Source organism: Pipistrellus kuhlii, unplaced genomic scaffold, assembly GCF_014108245.1.
Source record: "Pipistrellus kuhlii isolate mPipKuh1 unplaced genomic scaffold, mPipKuh1.p scaffold_m20_p_2, whole genome shotgun sequence".
Taxonomy (NCBI): domain Eukaryota; kingdom Metazoa; phylum Chordata; class Mammalia; order Chiroptera; family Vespertilionidae; genus Pipistrellus; species Pipistrellus kuhlii.
In genome coordinates, this window is record NW_023425515.1 from 166054084 (window position 1) to 166067615 (window position 13532).

The 13532-nt window shown below is 35.9% G+C and overlaps 1 protein-coding gene across 11 annotated transcripts in view; it reads right to left on the reverse strand.

The window, feature by feature from the left end:
* The window catches only part of USP24 (ubiquitin specific peptidase 24), a 132297-nt gene that overhangs the window by 82410 nt on the left and 36355 nt on the right, over positions 1-13532 (reverse strand). For all 11 annotated transcript variants that reach the window (XR_006742197.1, XR_006742196.1, XR_006742198.1 and 8 more), the window contains 7 exons: positions 10766-10909; positions 9982-10104; positions 8932-8967; positions 8532-8597; positions 4698-4763; positions 1475-1549; positions 764-922 (listed from right to left, as the gene is read on the reverse strand). Coding sequence is in view for 8 of the 11 variants with exons in the window: in XM_045584646.1 (XP_045440602.1) it covers positions 764-922; positions 1475-1549; positions 4698-4763; positions 8532-8597; positions 8932-8967; positions 9982-10104; positions 10766-10909 (669 nt within the window). In the remaining 3 variants the exon portion in view is untranslated. The remainder of the gene's footprint in view (positions 1-763; positions 923-1474; positions 1550-4697; positions 4764-8531; positions 8598-8931; positions 8968-9981; positions 10105-10765; positions 10910-13532) is intronic.

The following is a 13532-nucleotide window of genomic DNA, read 5'->3' on the forward strand; positions in this document are numbered from 1 at the left end:
CTTTCCGACCTCATGGACCACCAGCAGCCCGCGGACCACTGCTTGGCAACTGCTGGCCTAGGATGATTTAAGATGAGCTTATTTAACTAGCAGCCAAGATTCTTAATTAATACAAAACTGAAGGAAAAAGACTGGAATTATAGCTCAACTCTATTGGTTCCATCTGTGACTCACCAAAACCAACTATGTAAACACATATTTAAAATACTAGTATAATAAAAGAAATTGTACTCTTAGGTTAAAAAATAAATCTCAAACTGTGTATATAAAGAAATTATATCCTAGGAAATATCACGAAAGCACCAAATTATTTCAAACATTTCAGAGAACAAATTTTTAATATAATCTAAAAAAAGTCACATTAATTAGAGGCCCGGTGCATGAATACACACCGGTGGAGTCCATGCACTGGGCCTCTAGTATACATATCAGATCTTTGGTTAATCTCTTCCTACCCTCCCTCTCCCCACTTCCCTCTGAGATTCATCAGTCTGTTCCATGTTTTCCATGCCTGTGTGTTGAGCATCCGCCCCCTGGTGGTCAGTGCACATCATAGCTACTGGTCAAATGGTCTGCTAGTGTCCCTTAGGCTTTTATGTATATAGATTATAAACATACACAACCTTTCACATATAATCACATCCCTTTTTTGTATGATTATAAGAAATCGTTCATTTCCCAACATTTTTATATAATAATCTTGTTTTGCCATAACTTAAAATGTCTGTGCTATAAGTCTTCTAGAAACAAATGAAAAACTTACTTCTTTGAGAGAATTCATTTTAGCGCTAAAATGGGGTGATTTCAGCATGCGCAGTAGGATGTCTAATCGAAGGTCATCCACTACGGTCACCAGTTCTGGTTGGAAGCGCATGCAAAGTAACTTGATGGCAGACAAGAGCTCGGGGATACTAACCAATCTCTTTTATGAAAAACACACACACAAAAAAACAAAAAAGAAAACATAAAAATATTTTTATTCCAATTCTTACACACTCAAGAAATAGAAGACATTTTCAATAACAACGGTCTGTGCTAACTGATACTCCACATGATCAATCAGTTGCATTTTGCTTCTCAACATGGTGAGCAATGGAAAAGAAAGGGTCCTATGAGAAATTCAGGTAGACAAATAAATCATATTAAGTTACATGTTAAGTTGCTTTAAACAAATTTGGGTAAACTTTTAATACTGAATTATTTAAAACTATACAAATTACATTAAAATCAACATGTTAATAAAATTCTGAATGATGTCACTGAGAGCCCTATATTTATTCTATTGACTGAGATAGCACCAACCACTTCTGCTTCAGAAGCAGCATTTTTCAATCAGAAAATGTAAAATTAATTTGATATGAGTTGTACAGAACCAGAATCCAAAGAACAGTGGAGTGTGAACTGAGCCCCAAGTCCTGACTCTCTTCCATGGACCAATAGGCACTGGCGCCTACCTGCTGGAGACAGCACTTACCTTGTCTTTGAGGTCCTTTTCCTCCACACTCCGCACATCCTGGATTGTAGTAAGGATGACCGGATCTAGCATAGGCTACAGAAAAAAAAGTGCTACCTTAATAAAAAGTCCTGAATATATCCTAAAATTAGAGAGGAGATACTTCTTCATTCACCTTTCACAGAGGAGACACTGCAATTCTAGTAGCAGAGCTGAAACTACCTTGCTAATACCATTCCAAGAAAACCTTTAACTCCGTTTATGCCTCAGCTTCTTTAATATCAGATGGGTGCAATCCCTGTAATTACAATCTTATAACAGTAACTTAAAGAGCAACCAAAGACATATGGACTTTTAAAAACTAAGCATGAGTATGTATTATTTTTGTAATAAATATTTTGCATTTGACTTTAAAAAAATTAATATAAGCACAGACCACAAAAAATATGCTATTATATGCACTACTTTTGCTTGTTCGTATAAATGAGGCCCACAGATGAGACTCACACAACACATTACTCCAGAATGGTAGCATAATCAGACAACTAACTGTCAACAATATGAGAAGTCAAATATTAGCTAGACCTAAATGATCACTTCCATCTAAGTAAAATAATTTTTAAAACTTATCTGGTGATGAAAGAAGATGAACAATATTTGGCTCTGAAAGCCAAGAAGACATTAACAATGAATTAAAATGACATAAGGCAACTAACCAAATAGAATTTCTTCATTTATACTTAATGCTAATTGTACAGTGAGGACTGAGGGCTGTTAGGGTAAAAGGCAAATCACACTATTCTTGTCAGCATGTGCCAGCCCTGCTTCTCACTGCAACTCTGTGAGACAGGCATGATTATCATCACCATTTTACAGACAAGGAAGCCAAGGAACAAACGTCAGATAAGTCTTGCAAAGTCACACAAGTAACAATGGTAGAGACAACTATTAATTTATGGCCAAGTAACATGGTATGACTATGGCATGAATTTAAGGCTGGGTATTTTAATATAATAAAATAAAGATGATGTTAAATATGCTTTGGTTGGAAAGTCATATACTTCTTTTACTTTTTTTCAAGTAATTCTATGCCTGTATATAAAACCTGAAATTTCTAAAGAACTTGATATTAACTAGCAGCTGGAATATTTATACTAAATCTCTTTCCATGGAGCATTGCATGCATTTAAAAATCCAATCCTGGCCTTTTTACTAAAAAGCCAATTATTAATTTTTGTTAAATTATTAAATATTCAAATCACTTTGCCTCTTTGTGTCTTAGTGTTTCAGCTACAAAACTAATTACATTTACATGCTTAATAAGTTGAAAGAATACTAGATGCTTATTAAGAACTTAATATTCAGAATGAAGAAATACCTGTCATTTGAAATATATTTCATTTGAAAATCTTGCAGTATTACTTTGACATCTAAAAAAGGCATTAACACTGGAAATAGCAGAACCTACTAAAAAAAAATCATAGCTCTCTTGTTAAAATAGCTATGAGTAAATCATGTTTTAGAAATAAGGAACTGTGGATACAAAACACTGCCCACAAAGGACACTCACTGCACTTTTAAAATCATTTACAGTGATTTAAAAAAAATCTCTAAAAGTTACCAGTTTCACACACTTATTTATAAAGAAAATAATAAATGGAGGTATTTAAGTGTGATATTTTATTCAGTAAAACTTGTTCACTGAAATGGAAAGGAAACAAAGAGTATAATAGGACTTAAGCACTACAAACCTGAACACTCACAGCTTTGAATATTTTATGACCTGTTGACTTACCAAATGCAGAGGCAGGAAATCAGACAAGATGTGCTATTAAGCTGTTATTCAGTAGTGAGAGACTCAGCTAGTAAGTTAGTCTAGTGGGTTGTTCAACATTGATCTAATTTAATACATAATGGTGAACCTTAAAAATCCTGTGAAGGGAGTGGGATTTATGCAGCCTTTTTATAGGCAAGGAAATAAAGAAAATTTATGCTATTATATATAAACTGGAGGCCCACTGCATTAAATTCATGCATGGGAAGGGGGGGGGGGTCCCCCCTCAGCCCAGCCGGCACCCTCTCCAATCTGGGACCCCTTGAGGGATGTCCGACTGCCCGTTTAGGCGGGATCGAATCTAAACAGGTCGGAGATCCCTCTCACGATCCAGGACTGCTGGCTCCCAACTGCCCTCCCCTGTAGGCCTGGTCCCCCTAACTGTCCCCTGCAGGCCTTGTCCCCCCACAACTGCCCTCCCCTGCAGGCCTGGGTTCCCCACCCTCCTCTCCCAAACTGCCCTCCCCTGCTAGCCTGGTCTCCCTCAACTGCTCCTCCCTGCTGGCCTAATCACCTTCCTGCTTGCCTGATTGTTCACAACAGCCCTCCCCTGCAGTCCTGGGTCCTCCCCAACTGTCTTCCCTTACTGGCCTGATCTCCTCCAACTGCCCTCCTCTGCTGGCCTGGTCACCCTTAACTTCCTACAACTGCTGGCCATCTTATGGCGGCCATCTTGTGTCCACATGGAGGCAGTCATCATTGACCATATGGGGTGGCCATCTTGTGTCTTGGAGTGATGGTTGATTTGCATATTACTCTTTTATTAGATAAGACTAGAAGTCTAGTGCATGAATAGGGGGGGTCCCTCAGCCTGGCCTGCCCCCTCTCACAGTCCAAGAGCCCTCAGGGGCGGGAGGCGACCTGGCAATCAGGGGAAGGCGAAGACCCCATCACACCTCTGCTGCTGCCACTGCCAGCAGTGCAAGCTTTGGCAGGCCCTGGTTACCTGAGCCTCGGAACGGCACTGGGCGGCTGGGCAGCCACCACCTGAGGTTTGCCTGTACCTCGGCCGGCCCTGCTTGCCTGAGCTTCAATCAGTGGGGCGTGCTGGAGGACTCTAGGCCCCTGATGGGGCTCAGGGAACTCTGGCGGCAGGCCCATGGAGCAGCCAGCCCTGACTCCACTGTGGGAGCTGCCCTTTGAGATGGTGTGATGGTCAATTTGCATATTATCTCTTTATTACATAGTATTATATTTACAAAATGATAAATTAAAAAGGAAAGTAATCTCAAATGTTAGAAGTCTCCTAGACCTTAAATTATTAATCATTTAAAAATTTTCTCATGCTAATATTTCCACTAGAGGTTACTCTGGATAAGGTACAATTCTGGACAAACCTGATAAAAAGATAATTACTGTTTGTATGTTTTAGATCAACTTCTGAAGTAAATGTAAATGGCCCAATCTTACCTGAACCACTGAGGAATTGAGGTACTCTGCACACACTCCTAAGGGCTGCACCAATGCTGAGACTGCCTGAAAAATGACAGTGAAGGTTAGAAATAAATATAAGTGCGGTTTTTTCCTTCAACATTAAATAAATTCCTTTCACTATGTCAGAGAAAATTTTAAGTAGAAGTTTTATCAAGTCACAAATGAATAACTAGACAAACTGAACTCTTGGGTAGAAAGAATTGATATAAAGATGTTAATCCATTTAATTATTATAAAAAGTTAATGTAATTTAAATAATAGCATGCTAATAAAACTTTTTTGGAGGACTAGCTAAAATTATTCTGAAGTTCATATCATACAATACTGAAAATTTTTATTTGAAAAAGAAGAAAAGTGGAGAACGGTTGAGGAAGGAGTGAAATGTGCCATTAACAAAAAAATATTTAAGACTTCCATGAAGAGCACTATAAAAGTTTACTGACATATATACAAGAAAGCCCAAATAAATGAGGGTTACTGTGTTCTTAAATGAAAAGGACTAGTACAGTAAAAAATATAAATTCTCTACACACTATCTATAAACTTAACACAATCTCAATGGGATTTTCTGCAAGAGAACCTAATATGTTGATTATAATCAGAACAATAAAAATATGAGAATGATAAATAAAACTGTTAAGTATAAAATGAAATGAGTGTTTTTATAACCCTGAGATGGGAAGAACATTGCCCAAGCAAGTTATGAATCTTTTAAGCCATTTAGAAAAATAATGATTACATAAAATTTTGAAGCTTCTATATAGCCAGCAATAAAAATAAAAAGAGAAGCAAAAGACTGGAAGAAAAAAATTCACAAACACACAAAATAAACATGGCTTGGATAAGCTTAATATAAAAAGAAGTCCTGAAATTTATCAAAACAAAAAACTAAGAGACCTACACAATTGGGTCAAGTTAAAGAAGAAATAGAAACAGCCAATAATTGTATGGTGAAATGCTCAAATTCATAGAAAATTGGAATATTACAAATAAACAGTAAGATATCACTTTCTATCCATCATAGTGAAAAATTAAAGATTAAAAACAATCAGCAATAATAAAAGGATTATGAAATGACTTTTCGGGGAAGAGATTTAGCACTATCAATTATAATTTTAACCCAGTAATCCTGTTTTCCAGCAATCTATCCTTCAAAAATGGTTGCATATACATATAAAGACAAATTTACATGGAACATTCTCTGCAATAGCAAAAACTTAGAAATAATCCAATGCTTATTAATAGATGACTGCATCTTGGTACAACTTTTGTAGGAATACACTGGAGTCATTAAAAACACTGATGATACTAACCTGGAAGTGAAAAAATGCTACTAGGCATAGCTTGATTATAATTTAGTCTTAAAAAGAGAAAGAACATGTACAGATGTATTTTTTTAAAATATATTTTATTGATTTTTCTTACAGAGAGGAAGAGAGAGAGATAGAGAGCTAGAAACGTCGATGAGAGAGAAACATCGACCAGCTGCCTCTTGCACACCCCCTACCGGGGATGTGCCCGCAACCAATGTACATGCCCTTGACCGGAATCGAACCTGGGACCTTTCAGTCTGCAGACCGACGCTCTACCGCTGAGCCAAACTGGTTTCGGCCAGATGTATTTTATGTAAGTTTAGAAAAAACTCAGAAAGGCTAAGCCTAAAATGATAACCATTTTCTAGGAGGTACGTAATTCATGTGGTGAGGAAAGGCAACTTTCCCTTCTTATTTGGAACAGATATCAATTTTAATTGATGGACTGTGAATGGTCTCCCTTCCCCAGATTTTTCAAATTCAAAATATTTAATGTGAGTGTAAACGTTAATATAAAATGAATCATTAAATTGTACTCCATTTATCATATGGCCTAAATTTATTCTGAGACATAATCACCTTCTTAACTGGTCAAAAATCAGTATTATGAAATTTCCATCATACTTTTTAAGAATCTCAATTTTGGAATCTCTTTCTCCTAGACCTGAATTTTATCATCCCTCAATACAATCTAAACAATATAATTCTACATTAATGGCAACACACAACACAACTGCTCTAAAAAAATGGTATGGACTGAGGAAAAAATCTTGGAAGAATCTTTAACCTCAAGACATTTGAAAATAACGACAATAAGCTCAGATCCCTATGTATCTATCTTTAACCAATTTTCATCTAAGTAGGGTAGAAATTTTGTCTGCTCTGTTTTTGTTTTTGTTTTTTAAATCATCACCCAAGAGCATGCTTTTATTGATTTTAGGGAAAGAGAAAGGGGAAGGGAGAGGAAGAGGGAGAGAAACATTGGCTGTCTCCTGCACACGCCCTGATTGGGGATGGAACCCACAACCTGGATATCTGTCCTGGCCGGGAATCAAACCTGAGACCTCTCAGTGTACAGGACAAAGCTCCAACCAACTGAGCCATGCCAGCCAGGGCTGTATTAACCTTTTTTTTTTTTTTTTTTTTTTTAATGAAGTTAAATTTCTCATATCAGCTGAATAAGACCCTGTATCTGAAAACGTTTCTGTTTTATTTTGCTTTTTTAAATCACTACCTATTATCTTTCTGGTCAACAGTCATTTCTAACATACTTTATTCAATGGGGATAAAACAACAGCCCAACAACCTAGCTAATGACAACAGCCCAAAAACCTAGCTAATGCTCAGGGCAGGTGAAAGAGGCTCCCCGATTGGGTCAGTGGAAGTATTTATGATCTGGCAGACATCTGATCTTTAAGGACAAACAGTGGGTGGTAAGAAAGGATCAGTCTATTGTATTATCAACCATAACATCAGTCTTTGTCCTTGACTGTTAAGTCCCTCATGCAAAGATTAGTCATGGTCCCAAGAAATAACTGTTACTCTAAACACAATTTGAATCACTTAGGCATATAATTTTACCATATCATTTTCTGCTCTGACCTACTTATAGTAGCTAGCACAGTGTCTTAATACATGGCAAGTACATAAGTTTGTTTTTTTATCCTCATCTGTGGATATTTTTTCCATTAATTTCCAGAGAGAGTGGAAGAGAGGGGAGAGGAGGAGAGAGAGAAAGGAAAACATCGATGTGAGAGAGACATCAATTAGATGCCCCCTATAGGGGGCTAGGGAACCTACAATCAAAGTATGTGCCTTGACTAGGAATCGAATATGTGACCCTCTAACCACTGAGCCAAACTGGCCAGGGCTACATAAATTGTTTTTAATTGAATGACTAATTACCTAGAGAATAGAATAAAGTGCTCTCAGTTACAATCAGGTCAGCAGTATGCATAAAATTAAAAGATGAAATTATTTCCCTAACCACAAGGTAAAATTTTTTTGAGAAAATGAAGTTGACATGAAAAGATAATGGTGTTGAACCTAAGAGATGATTCTCAGCTCCTGTTACAGCCCTCCGTTATCAATCTAACACCAAAAAGCTTACTATACAACCTTAAAGTATTTTATTTGTGCCTGGTTCTATGAAATCAATTTATTTAACTGAGGCATAAAATTGTTATGTACACAAATACTCGTCACATATACCAAATGTCCTTAAATAAAAGATAATTTCATGTAGCCATCACAAATTAAGAGAAAAATACCATATGCAAAGGGAAATTAATGAAAAAATAATAGTCTATATTGAAATTTGGTTGTTATGAATAAGAGTAAGCATTTCTACATTTATCAGAACCATGGAAGCTGGCTCTGTAAAGATTATATTATACTGTATCATTTAATTTATTGTGTCCAGGTCATGTCCTTGGTTACATACAACACAAATATAAAGTGAACTTCCATATCAGGCACATGTAGTGGCTTAACTTACCCCAAGTTCTATATCTTCTGAACGGAGCTTAGCTTGGATTGCTGCAAATCCACCCAATTCTCCAAACTGAAAAAAAAGGTATAAGTTCATTTTAAAATACCACACATTAATATTTTAGGCAAGCAACTACTCTATTAATGCACTCTATACGACTGCTCGAGAGCCATCACAGAGAGCTCTAGTGCTCCTGTGACACACTCACTGCAGGAGGCGTGCTGAGAACTAAGGCTGGTATCCACCTGGATAAACATCATGCATAAAAAAGAGGAAGGGACTATAAAATCTGTCTCTCTAGGAAAAAAATTCTGATTATCTCTCTAGTTGTCATCTACTTTATATACTAAATTCTAGAAAATTTCATCAGAACATGAAAAATAAGTCATTAATAAAAGTTGTATACCTTGTTTACCAAATCCACAACCCATCCATGAGGTTCCTATGAGAAAAGAAAACAGAGATTGAGATGGCAATATAAAAACTTCCCATGAACTCTTATATTTTTTTACTCTAAAAAATACTGGATAAAAAAGTATTAAAATCTGAAAAATATTTTGAAGGGTTTTCCCAAATGTTTCTTAATGCAAATCTCTGACATAACTACCAGAATATATAATTTTGGGAGACTCTAAGTCTGTATTATAACTGTACCTATTGTTTGTTACACAGTAATTTTTTTGTTTTCATATTTCTTCCACTATGCTTTAAGTTATAAATCATGTCTTATTACTCTTTATATTAAGAAAAATGGCCTTTTAATTTATATCTCCAAAACATAGAATAATGTCAGACACACAGTATATGGTCAATCAATAGCTGAACATTTACTTACTAAGCCTCTACTCCTGATAAAGAACTTCTATTCTGCTAAAGCAATGCATAAGTTTTTTTATCTACTAAATTGACTTCTTTCAACTGTTTCTTTACAACCAGTTGTTTGATCAAGGGATTATTTAAATTATGTCCTCCTTGTGGATATAATGCTATTCACACATTGTAGGACTTGAAAGATATAAAGATACTGGTTCTGTACTTGAAAACAAAACTGTTAATACTTATGGAGTTTAAAAGCAAATTACACATGAAACTACTGAATTATTTTTTCTAGGTTTAACGAGTCAATTTAAATGATTCCAAATAAGGAACTGGGACAGCCATTAAACTGGGGTTCTGATAATTCACTAAACAGGGCATTGCTATGCAATCATTTCTCATTTCACTAAACATCACTTCATGTCTGTAAAATTCTTCATGATGTTACTTTACATCTATGGAAAAATATAGAATATCTAAAAAAAAAAAAAAAAAAAAGGTCAGCAATTTTATGACTCATATGGAATATTTGTCATTTTTCATAGTCTGTTTTAACTCTTCTGTGTAAACTCTTATTTTTACAGTACAGAAAACCTTTTTCAATACATTTCTCAGTAAAAGATTAAAAAATTATGATTACCTTTTGGAAAGTAGATACAGGTGAGATAGCAAACATATTTCCCTCTCCGAACACTTCTGCCCAGTTCCTTTGAGACACTTTCATTCTGTTTTTAAAATGGTATTCATTATCAGGATTGAAAGCCTAGATTCAAAGAGAACACAGAAACATTATTAATTTCCATAGCAACACGTATTAGCATTAGAAAAGATAAAAATACAGCCTTGGACTCCTTTATTAATGGAGTCTTACAAGTGCCCTCACAAAGCATACTCTAGATGATGCAAAGGAGCAAATGACTGAAGTGGTGCTCTCCCGACCTGTTCAACATTTGCTGTGAGGGAAGAGAAGGAGGCAACAGTCTGATTCAAGCAAGGGGATACCAATAGTCCAGATCTCCTAGGGCTGCCACAGGCAGAGCTGGGCAGAAAGGCAGTGAAGACAGAAGTTAGGGGGGAAAACATGAGCATTCCTTCTTCATGCACTACTATTGCTAGTCAGGGGAAAAGGCCAGAAAGCAAAATACACGAACACCTTATGTGAAAGTATTTATGCCATAAATAACAAGGGAGACATAGGAAAAAGCTATTTAATCATTCTAAGAACTGAAAAAACTACTAAAATTAAAAAGGAATTTCTTTAAATGTGAAAATAGAATGGTTGCTCTGCTTTCAAAATAAAAATTATCCTAATAGCTAAGTTAATATCATTAATGATAATGTCACTCATTAAGTACAAGTCAAAGGATAGTAGGTATGTTAAACAAAATATAAAACAAAGCATTCATATTTTGGAGATACTATACCATTGTAAGCACACCCAGGAGACCAATGGGAATTGGATCTTGTTTTATTCTCTCTGCAACCAGTTCTATTAAGAGCATCAACATGTTGTAGATTCCTTCATGAATTTCAGTACCCCACTTGTGAACAGCACTTGATGTTAGGAGCTACAAAAACATGAAGGACAATTTAGAGTCTAATTTGAAAAGGAAAAAAGTCAACAGTTTATTAGTTCAGTCTCAAATAATCAAGAGACTATTACCGTAATACTTTTTATGCAGATGACTTGCTTTAAAAGACTCTCAGCTGTACCACAGTTTTTTAATCCACTCATCTGCTGGGAAGGCAGGAGAGGTTGGGGGAAGGGGGCGAGATCAACCAAAGGACTTGTACACATGCATATAAGCATAATCAATGAACAGAGACACCAGGGAGGTGAGGGCCTTGGTGGGGGAGGTGGAATAGGGACACATATGTAATATCTTTTCTTTTTAAATATATATTTTATTGATTTTTTACAGAGAGAAAGAGAGAGGGATAGAGAGTTAGAAACATCGATAAGAGAAAATCATCGATCAGCTATCTCTTGCACCCCCCCCCCACTGGGGATGTGCTCGCAACCAAGGTACATGCCCTTGACTGGAATCGAACCTGGGACCTTTCAGTCCACAGGCTGACGCTCTATCCACTGAGCCAAACCAGTTTCGGCTATATGTAATATCTTAATCAATAAAAATGAAATAATAATAATAAAATTAAAATAAAATAAAAAGACCCATAGCTGTAGTCCATCTGCTCATTCATGCATTTCAGTCAACACTGACTTTTGTTTTTAAACTTTAATTCCCTTACATTAAAGAAGTTAATTTAAAAAATTTTAATTTGCTTCTATACTTTTCAGTCTTTCTTGGGAAGGTTAAATGTTTTAGAGCAACTAGATCAACTCCTGATACTGTGTTTTCTAGCTGTGTAGCCTTGGACAAATGTACCAAAGTTTCAAAGGTTCAGTTAGTTCTGTCATCTCTAAAGAGACAAAGTTCCTACCAGCTTTACACAGATGTTATGATTATCAAAAGATGTAACAAATGTGAAACAATTTTACAAATCGTGAGGTATTATTAACTTAGCTTGGAGATAACCATTAACCAGTATTCCTGGAGCCTAAGAAATGAATTCCATGGATTCTAACATACACATTCTTTTTATGATTGTTTATATCTCAGAAACAGGACTGCAGCTTCTCACCTGCCGACCAGATTACAACAGGATTCTGAATGTGAAAAAATATTTAGAAATACCTTACCAGTTTATTTTGCTTGCATTTCTCTTTTTGGTTTGTATAAAAGTAATATTCAACTTTTAAAAATGTTTAAGTAAATCAAAACAGCTCTAAGTGATAAGGCACTGCAATATTGTTTACTTTGTAGCTATTTTTCTTAAATATAGGCATAAAATATAAGACAATGGTGCATCTTATACTCAACATCTTATATTTGTTAAAAAGAGGGAACAGGCACATAGATGAATCTAAAATCATCCTTACTGAATTTCCCCAATCCTCCGTATTGTATTCCTTGAGGAAGCCTAATTCAGAAACAATGGCTATTGTTTTATTCTCTCTGCAACCAGTTCTATTAAGAGCATCAACATGTTGATTAGGGGGCGAGATCAACCAAAGGACTTGTACACATGCATATAAGCATAATCAATGAACAGAGACACCAGGGAGGTGAGGGCTTTGGTGGGGGAGGTGGAATAGGGACACATATGTAATATCTTCCCTTAACAGGGAATGAGAACTCAAAGGATTTCACTTATTAAAATAATGGTAAATTGATATAGTGATTTCATGTTTGCATAAAATTTCCCTTCAGAGAGAAAATATAGTGCAATAAAAATTTAATCGTGGCCACATTAAGAAGCTCTTAACAAGAGCGGCCTAAGGAGAGCTCAAACTTCTTTAGCTGCAGAGGAAAACCTCAGTTCCAGACTTTTTATATTCCAATTAGTTGCACTATTTGTTTAAATGAGCAATAAACATAAGACTGATTTTTATATAAACCAATGAGTGTTTTCTGCTTGCCTATATATTCTTCTTATATTTAAAAATTAAAGCAGCAGAGATTAACATTTAAGAAGCTTCATGGTGACAATAACAAAAAAATGTAGATGGATTAAGCACTAGTCCCTCTGTTGCCATCTCATTTATTCAGTTTTTAATTGGAAAATGAAGTTCTGTCTTCCAGAAGAGATAGGGAAGGACAGCAGCACCTGGTGGGGAAGATGCATACCTGTGCACTATGGCCACACCTAGATTTTTTCCCATGCCTCAACAAACTAGTAAATAATCCAGGCTATGGGGAGGGGTTTGGGATAGAAATGGGGGGATGATGACAAATATGTGATACCTTAATCAATAAAGTAATTTAAAAAAAGAGAAAGAATCCAGGCTGGCCTAAAGAGTAAGGTGAAGAAAGCAGAAATGACAACCAAGCTCCTTTTGTGCATCTTATTCATACAACTGCTTACTAACTTATACCCTTCTAAAAATTTTGAGGCAGCTTGTAAGAAAAACCTTGAGAAGGGGGAAGAAGGAGAGTCTTCATACCAGAAAACACAGCTAAGGAAACCAAGACCAATTATATAAAACACTACTGAGTTTTCTGGCAGGCAAGTCTGAAGGCACAGAGAATTCTGTAGCTCTTCCAATTTAATAAAAGAAAGCATGCCTTATTGATGGGAGGAGAATCTTTTTTAAAGTTCTCAACACTAAAGGAATTTAACAGGCAT